This window comes from Pristiophorus japonicus, chromosome 14 (assembly GCF_044704955.1).
Source record: "Pristiophorus japonicus isolate sPriJap1 chromosome 14, sPriJap1.hap1, whole genome shotgun sequence".
NCBI classification, from domain to species: Eukaryota; Metazoa; Chordata; class Chondrichthyes; family Pristiophoridae; genus Pristiophorus; species Pristiophorus japonicus.
The window spans coordinates 7644360-7653780 of NC_091990.1; the positions used below are offsets into that span (position 1 = coordinate 7644360).

General features: G+C 51.6%; 1 protein-coding gene across 1 annotated transcript; it reads left to right on the plus strand.

Annotated features, from left to right (window-relative positions):
- The first annotated feature begins 1052 nt into the window (after window positions 1-1052).
- On the plus strand, window positions 1053-3594 carry atp5if1b (ATP synthase inhibitory factor subunit 1b). Its single transcript, XM_070898408.1, has 3 exons — window positions 1053-1238; window positions 2493-2605; window positions 3319-3594. Exons 1-3 carry the CDS (start codon window positions 1167-1169, stop codon window positions 3470-3472), a joined length of 339 nt encoding a protein of 112 aa, XP_070754509.1. The 5' UTR covers window positions 1053-1166; the 3' UTR covers window positions 3473-3594.
- The last annotated feature ends 5827 nt before the right edge of the window (window positions 3595-9421 follow it).

A 9421-nucleotide genomic window follows, 5' to 3' on the forward strand; every position in this document is an offset into this window, starting at 1 on the left:
CGGAGGGCGGGGTCGGGGGACGGAGGCGGGGTCTGGGGACGGAGCGCAGGGCCTGGGGACGGAGGGCGGGGTCGGGGGACGGAGGCGGGGTCTGGGGACGGAGGGCGGGGTCGGGGGACGGAGGCGGGGTCTGGGGACGGAGCGCGGTGTCGGGGTCCGGAGGCGGTGTGTCTGGGGACGGAGGCGAGGTCTGGGGACGGAGCGCGGAGTCTGGGGACGGAGGCGGGGTCTGGGGACGGAGCGCGGGGTCTGGGGATGGAGCGTGGTGCCCCTGGGGACGGAGCGCGGTGTCGGGGTCCGGAGGCGGTGTGTCTGGGGACGGAGGCGGGGTCTGGGGACGGAGGCGGAGTCTGGGGACGGAGGCGGTGTGTCTAGGGACGGAGGCGGGGCGTGGGGACGGAGGCGGGTTCTGGGGACGGAGGCGGGGCCTGGGGACGGAGCGCGGGGTCTGGGAACGGAGGCGGGGCCTAGTGACGGAGGCGGGATCTGGGGACGGAGGCGGGGCCTGGGGACGGAGGTGGTGTGTCTCCGCGGTGTGTCTAGGGACGGAGGTGGGGTCGGGGGACGGAGGCGGTGTGTCTCCGCGGTGGGGCGGGGGTCCGGAGCGCTCCGGACCGGAGAGCATCATCACCCCTGGCAACCAGATGTTAATTTGATTTGTGCAGGTTCCCGCAATGATTATTTGACACGGTGCGGTGTTTATCTGCTGTCGCTAGAGGCCGGCGCGGGGAGTGAGCAGCAGCCGCTACCCCGCCAGCCTCCCTCCCGCGGCCGTGCTCACTGTCTGCCTGCAGTGTCGGGCCGCGCCGCCAGGGGGCGGGCTCAGCCATTGGTCGGCGTGCCGCTGCCTGATTGGCCGGCGGCGGTCAGCTGGTGCGGAGGCGGGAAGGCGGGGTTGACGTGTCAGTGAGCGGGGCCGTCAGATGACGTGCTGCGCGGCCGCGCGGGGCGGGGCCTGGTGGTCAGGTGGTGCGGGGGGGGGGGGGGCGAGGCCGCGCGGTGACGTACTTTGGGGGCGGGGCTAGTGGTCAGGTGTTACGGGGGCGGGGCCGCGCGGTGACGTAGTGTGCGGGGCGGGGCCTGGTGGTCAGGTGGTGCGGAATCGGGGCCGGGTCAGGGGTCAATCGGGCCCGCACGCAGTCAGGAACAGACAGACCGACGGAGAGATGTTGCGCTCGCTGCTCCGCGCTCACAGTCTGGCGGCCCGTCTGGTGCGGGGCCTCTCAGACAGCGGCCAGGTGGGCCCGGGGATAGTGCGGGGCGGGGCGGGGCGGGGACAGGCTCCGGGCCCGCAGGCTGGGCGGACAACCCGCCTCAAGGACGCGGTAACCCGGGGCCGCTGCTGGGGCCGGGCGGGGCCTGAGTCCAGGGCGGGGCTCTGGGTGGGTGTGTCCTGGGGTGGGCGGGGCTCTGGATGGGTGTGTCCTGGGGTGGGTGGGGCCTGTGTTCAGGGCGGGGCTCGTGTGCAGGTCTCTGGGTGGGTGTGTCCTGGGGTGGGCGGGGCCTGTGTCCAGGGCGGGGCTCTGGGTGGGTGTGTCCTGGGCGGGGCTCTGGGTGGGTGTGTCCTGGGGTGGGCGGGGCCTGTGTCCAGGGCGGGGCTCTGGGTGGGTGTCCTGGGGTGGGTGGGGCCTGTATCCAGGGCGGGGCTCTGGGTGGGTGTGTCCTGGGGTGGGCGGGGCCTGTGTCCAGGGCGGGGCTCAGGTGGGTGGGGCCTGTGTTCAGGGCGGGGCTCGTGTGCGGGTCTGGGTGGGTGTGTCCTGGGTGGGCGGGGCCTGTCTAGGAGGTGGAGCCTCGGGTGGGTGGGGCCTGTGTCGCTGCCCCTCCCCTCCCCCCAGGTGTGGGGGGCTGAGCCTCTGCCCAGGGTCAGTGCCCGATGCCCCGCTGGGGACACTGGGCCAGAGTCCGGCTCGGGCAGCATCCGCACGCGTTCCGCCTGTGAGACTGACCACGACTTAATGCAGAAATCCTCGTTTCAGTCAGCCGTGTTTACATTTGCTGCTGGGCAGTGGAAAGTGAACCGAGAGGTGGCAACCCCCCATTTCACATCGGTTTGTTTCCCACGTGATGCAGGCAATCGAGCTGGGTACATGTTCGGTAACGACTGGCGCATTGTTTCAGCCGATGGATTAGAGGAGAGCCTTTTAATTGTTCCTGGGATGTGGGTGTTGCTGGCAAGGCTGGCATTTATTGCCCATTCCCTAATCGCCTTTGAGAAGGTGGTGGTGAGCTGCTGCCTTGAATATAACTGAGCTAGGCCATTTCAGAGACCAGGTAATAGTCAACCACATGTCCTGGAGTCACCCTGACCTCTAACTTCCACATAAGAAGGTGGAATGCGGTCACAATGCTGCTGAGATGTCGTACTGTTTCAATTTGCACGCATGGGCGGTATAATTTTGTTCAAAGGGCAGCAGAAGATTTTCAAAGTAACATGGATAATGCTGTCTCTGTATTTCTAGCACTAAAGGCTATGCAATACTGTTTTCTTTCAGCTGGGAGAGCTGGGCAAGGGAGCCGGCAAGGGCGGTGGTGGCGGAGGATCGATTAGAGAAGCTGGAGGAGCATTTGGTGCAAGACAAGCTGCATTGGAGGAGAAATACTTCAGGTAACTTTCTACTATCTGAAATCTGTAGTTGATTGACTACAGTCTGTCCCGTTTCTCCTCTCCCCCCCGGATAGCCTGAACTAATGTAAATAACCCAGCAAAGTGGGAATTTTGTGCTTTTAAAAAAAAATCTAATCTAGTTATTTGACTTGAGGAACTCTGGAGCTGAGAGGAGCAGACTCTGCAGTTTGTTCAGCTCTGTTAATGGCTTCAAATTTGCTGATTCTCGTCAGTGAGAGTGATTAACTTTGCTTTGTATTAACGTTCCACGTTGACGGCCCACAGTCAATGATTGCATTCTTGAACTTGCACTTCTTATCCTGATGCCTTGGCACGAGACTGATGCAGGCTTTCAGTGACATTCAAGATAAGAGCAGATGAATGCTTTCATACAGTGGATTTCCTCGCTCCCCCTTGATCTTTAACATTGTTTCAAACATCTATCTCATTCCTCTTCAAGAATTTACGGATTTTTTTCCCAACATTTTGTGGCATAGATTTCGACATTTCAACAACCCACAATTTCTTTCTTAAATGTTTTGCAATTATTGTTGTTTGAGAAATCCTCCTGTTCCTCATCTACACGCTTTTCGAGAACATGATTTAAACCAATTCTGCCTGCGTTATTCTGTCTTCTTAGGCTTTTACGTTACTTTTATTTCTATCAATACAATACCTCCTGGGCAATTCAATGTAGTTGTATTTTGTTGCAGGGAAAAGGAAAGGGATCAGATTGCGAAACTGAAGCAGCACCATCAAGAGGAGATTCATCACCATGAAGAGGAAATCCAGCGTTTACAGGATGCGGTCAGACGCCACAAGAGCCAGATCAAGAAGCTGAGGAAACAAGATGACGATGATGACTAGGATTTCTTGTGTCCTGACGAGGCTTTACGTATCTCAATCTTGGAGTTAATAAATGCGCTTTATCTGTAATCATATGTGGATGTACATTGTGCATTATCAAATAAAGATGCATGTTAAATTTACTATCTTAATACTTAGTCTTATTTATTGCTGTAGACTTTCCATACACCCTCAATACCGTGCATCAAATATTGCTGGTTTATCTTAACTTTGTGTATCACTGGCTGATGGAGTCTTAATCTCTACAAGCTATGCATTGTCTCTGCAGGTTATGACATACAAGATATTTATCATTAAAATGTTTGTATTTTATAGATGACGTGACCCAGCCAGGATTTGCTCATGGTAACCAATGTTCCCTCTATTCAATCCTGGGATGTGTGCATCGCTGGCATTTATTGCCCATCCCTAACTGCCCTTGAGAAGATGGTGGTGAGCCGCCGCCTTGAACCGCTGCAGTCCGTGTGGTGAAGGTGCTCCCACAGTGCTGTTAGGGAGGGAGTTCCAGGATTTTGGGTTCCAAAATTGGCTCAGAGGCAGGAAGCAAAGGGTAATGGTTGATGGGTGTTTTTGTGACTGGAAGGATGTTTCCAGTGGGGTTCTGCAGGGCTTAGTACTGGGTCCCTTGCTTTTTGTGGTATACATCAATGATCTAGACTTGAATATAGGGGGTACGATTAAGAAGTTTGCAGATGATACAAAAATTGGCTGTGTGGTTGATAATGAAGAAGAAAGCTGCGGGCTGCAGGAAGATATCAATCGACTGATCAGGTGGGCAGAACAGTGGCAAATGGAATTCAATTCGGAGAAGTGTGAGGTAATGCATTTGGAAAGGTCTAACAAGGCAAGGGAATACACAATAAAGGGCAAGACACTGAAGTGTAGAGGAATGAAGGGACCTTGAAGTGCAGGTCCACAGATCCCTGAAGGTAGCAGGCCAGATAGATAAGGTGGTTAAGAAGGCATATGGAATGCTTGCCTTTATTAGCCGAGGCATAGAATACAAGAGCAGGGGGGTTATGCATGAACTGTATGAAACACTGATTAGCCACAGCTGGAGTACTGCGTGCAATTCTGATCACCACAATGCAGGAAATATGTGATTGCACTGGAAAGGGTGCAAAGGCGATTTACAAAGGATGTTGCTGGGAGTGGAGAATCTTAGCTATGAGGACAGATTGGATCGGTTGGGTTTGTTTTCCTTGGAACAGAGGAGGCTGAAGGGAGACCTCATTGAGGTGTATAAAATTATAAGGGGCCTAGATATAGTGGATAGAAGGGGTCTATTTTCCTTCACGGAGGGGTCAACAACCAGGGGGCATGAATTTAAAGTAATTGGTAGAAGGTTTTGAGGGGAAATGTTTTCACGCTGAGGGTGGTGGGGGTCTGGAACTCACTGCCTGAAAGGGTGGTAGAGGCAGAAACCCTCACCATATTTAAAAAGTACTTGGATGTGCACTTAAAGAGCTGGAACCTACAGGGTTATGGACCTAGAGCTGGAAAGTGGGAATAGGCTGGATAGGCTCTTGTTGGCCGGTGCGGGCATGATGGGCCGAAATGGCCTCCTGTACTGTAAACCTCTATGATTTTTCCCCAACGACAATGAAGGATCGGCTGATTAAGTAGTCTGATATCAGACGTGGGTGTCTGGAACGTCATGTGGCCAGCACGTTGCAATTAACTTTCACTATCCTTAAGGCGGATGCCTGTCTTGTAGCTGATGAGAAAACTCTGATTTTGGACAACAGTTGGTGAGGGAATTATCTGGAGGCTAGGTATCAGCACATGCTCTGACAGCCCAGATTTTCTGCCGACCGCCATTGCGAGACACAGAAGCAAGCAACTGTTGCTGGAGCTCTACGTGTCCAATTTATGGTCTGGTTCAAAGGGATAATGGTGCATGTCCACAGTAGGTGGGCTGATGGTGGTAATGTCGCCATCTGAGCAAGGATTCAAACCTGCGTAAGTAGTAATTGTCCTTTTTGAGGATGAAGATGATCGTGTAGCTGCACAAAGTGAGACCCAGTTGATCCTCTGGTAGACTGACATTTAAGCTGAGTATGTCTGCAGTACTCGAGGGACGATTGGCGATTGACCAGCTCGTTACCTCACTGGGGCCTGTCACAGCTGAAACTCTTTCAGAGCTGGCAATGTGGTGGTTAAATGTTACACACGGGTGTCTCTGAGTACAATTTGACTTCAGGCCTGTCAAATCGATCACTTGACTTGCTAATTGATGATGTATTGCTGAGAAGATCAGCGACCAGGTCTGTCCCTTACTGCTTTTGATAAGATGCATCACGCAGCGATTGGGGAAGCTGAATTTTCCATCCGACCCATCGAATGTGGACTATGCACCATTGGGATACAACCGATGGTTTCTGCCTGGAGCTGGGAAAGTATCAAACCGCCCACACGGACGGTCTCTTCCCCAAAACACTGAATCACCATCATCATAGGTGGTCCCTCGAACGAGCATGACTTGCTTTCATGAGTTGACAGGTGTTTCGATGAAGGGGCCGATGTTCCAGTCCTAAACTGCAATTGACTGGGTGGAAGATGCCTGTGTGGATTTTTTTAATATATGGTGACCGTTGCACACCAGCCACCACACGGGCTTGACAGAGCTGGGCCTTTATCCAGTGGCAAGGATTAACCAAGTCGACTGGAGACCTGCTCTGCTGCACAGACCCAGTGCGCACACATCTCGCAGTGTGGGCCGGCCCGTGCTGCCCCTGGGCCCTCGCCTCTTCTGGGGCCCTCGCCTCTTCTGGGCCCCTCATTTGCCGCACCTCTGCCACAATCTCTCGCCGCTCCTCCACCAAGCATTCACCTCACCTCCGCCGCGATCTCACACTGCTCTCCGCCATGATCTCTCGCCGCTCCTACGCCACGATCTCTTGTTGTACTTGCGCCACAAACTCTCGCTGCTCATCCGCCCCGACCTTCCCACTCCTCTGTACCTGGGCCCCGCCGATGTTCCTGCCCACACTCCAACACGGCAACCAGGGTTCGATGACGTCACCCAGTCGCCCACCTCAAAATCGTCGCACACTTGGAGCAGCTCGCGCTGGGGGTTGACGTGATACGCTGCTCCAGCTCTTTTATAGCCCAACCTGCGGACTCATACCTCCGCTGAAGGGCTGATGCCAGACTGAATATCAAAGCCTCCCACATGGTGATCAGTTCCCCAGTGTGGAAATGGCCGATGGTCCATGTGCGACTATGGTGTGTCGTTACTGTAAAATGATGCACAACTGTCAGTGTGCCCTCCTGTGAATACTGTGAATGAAATGTGCAACTACACCATGTAAACCAGTGTATAATCTAACCGTTCAGGAAGAATTTTCAAAGAAATACCTGTATCCTGTTAATTGTTGAATGATTGACTGCTTTATAATTAGTAATGATTACCTTTATGAAATATTGATTTTTAAAATGAAACACAATCTGTAATAAATAGTATTTGGGGGATCTGGAGGGCTCTGTGTTTCTTCCCCTCGTCTCGCTGTGAAGTATGGGCCAGAACTTGTCCCAACCACTGAAATGGCTTTCCCTCCCTATGTTACTGATCGCCTATAAACCTCTGATTTTTATCCCCCCTTGCTAATACTTATTCCGTCTCATTAGATTAATCCTTTGGCTCTCTGAAAACTATGGCTGAGATCCTTCTGAGTGTAAATTCCATGTCGTTCCATGTCCTCCCAGCCATCATGGTCAATATTAGGGGGAGCTGCTTCCCACAGTTTCCCTCGCCTTCGTCCTGTCTTACAAACCTCAGCACAATGGTTCTTACTTCAGCTTATTTTACCTTTCAACAGTGCAGTTTATTTTCATCTTGATTCATGTGTTTGACTATTATAAACATGTGTTAAACTTTATTATATTTGCAATACTATTGTGTCGTGTGGCTACATTTGTGGCTGGGTTTCTTCCTGCCGCACGTTGAGGCCATTGAAAAGTAATTCAACAATAGCTTCGTTTAAAATTAGAAACTGCATTTGGACTTTCCTCCAATTGTAAACAAGTATGTTATAAATCGTGATGCCGATTCTTTAAAATAGAAGACCTGGGTGTCATGGTACATCAGTCATTGAAAGTAGGCATGCAGGTACAGCGGTGAAGAAGGCAAATGGCAAGTTGGCCTTCATAGCGAGAGGATTTGAGTATAGGAGCAGGGAGGTCTTGCTGCAATTGTACAGGGCCTTGGTGAGGCTGCACCTTGAATATTGTGTACAGTTTTGGTCTCCTAATATGAGGAAGGACGTTCTTGCTATTGAGGGAGTGCAGCGAAGGTTCACCAGACTGATTCCCGGGATGGCAGGATTGACATATGAAGAAAGACTGGATCGATTAGGCTTATATTCACTGGAGTTTAGAAGGATGAGAGGGGATCTCATAGAAACATATAAAATTCTGACGGGACTGGACAGGTTAGATGCAGGAAGAATGTTCCCGATGTTGGGGAAGTCCAGAACCAGGGGGGCACAGGTCGAAGGATAAGGGGTAAGCCATTTAGGACCGAGATGAGTAAAAACTTCTTCACTCACAGAATTGTGAACCTGTTGAATTCTCTACCATAGAAAGTTGTTGAGGCCAGTTCGTTAGATATATTCAAAAGGGAGTTAGATGTAGTCCTTACAGCTAAAGGGATCCAGGGGTATGGAGAGAAAGCAGGAATGGGGTGCTGAAGTTGCATGATCAGCCATGATCGTATTGAATGGTGGTGCAGGCTTGAAGGGCCTACACCTGCACCTACTTTCTATGTTTCTATGTTTAAAATATACTTTGTCACTAATTTACATTACACGGGATATACGGCACAGAAACAGGCCATTGGGCCAAACCAGTCCGTACCGGCGTTTATGCTCCACTCGAGCCTCCTCCCGTCTTTCCTCATCCATTGTTATAGATATACCACAAATGGGGAAGCTGGGGGGAAGGGTGGTGAGGTTGATACTCGATGGGACCCAGACACAGAACCCCATAACTGATTGGTATATCGAACTCACTCAGTTAATACCTTTCTGTATATTGTGTGCTTTATGAATCTGTTTTGGTGCAATAGTGTGAAGTGTACTCGCAACTGACTCCAATTCTGAGACAAGTTTTCACCGTCGGTACATTTTTGATATTTTAGACCAACTTTTGCCTTTTCGAATCATTATTCTTTTCATCGCTGAGTCTTTAGTTTAATTGTCTTTGCTCTCCCTAGTACTATTATATTTAGTTGTGGTTTCTGCAACAAGTATTTATCAACGTGAATGAATTTACTCAGTTGCGACATTGAGGTCAATTCTGCTTATCACTGAGGTGGCAGATTATTCATCAGGTTGTGTGTTGACTTCAGGATTTCATAGAAATTTACAGCACGGAGGAAGGCCATTTCGGCCCATCGTGTCCGAGCCGGCCGACAGAGCGACCCAGCCTAATCCCACTTTCCAGCTCTTGGTCCATGGCCCTGTAGGCAACAGTACTTCAAGTGCACATCCAAGTACTTTTTTAATGGGATGAAGGTTTCTGCCTCTACCACCCTTTCAGGCCGTGATTTCCAGACCCGCACCACCCTCTGCGTGAAAAAATGTCCCCTCAAATCCCCTCGAAACCTCCTATCAATTACTTTAAATCTACACCCCCTGGTTGTTGACCCCTCTGCCAAGGGAAAAAGGTCCTTCTCATCCACTCTATCCAGGCCCCTCATAATTTTATACAGCTCATGAGTTGAGTACCAAGGTAAGACTGATACCAGGCGAGAGCTGAACAATGGAGTAGAGATGTGGAAAGAGGGTGGTATGGTTGACCCTGTAAAAGGCTGCAGAGAGGTTGAGGAGAATGAGAGAAAATGCACCATGGTCATAGTCACAGGATGTCTTTTGTAACTTTGATTCTGGCTGTTTCAGAACTGAGGGTGGAGGTGGGGATGGGGAGAGGTTAAATCTGATTGGACAG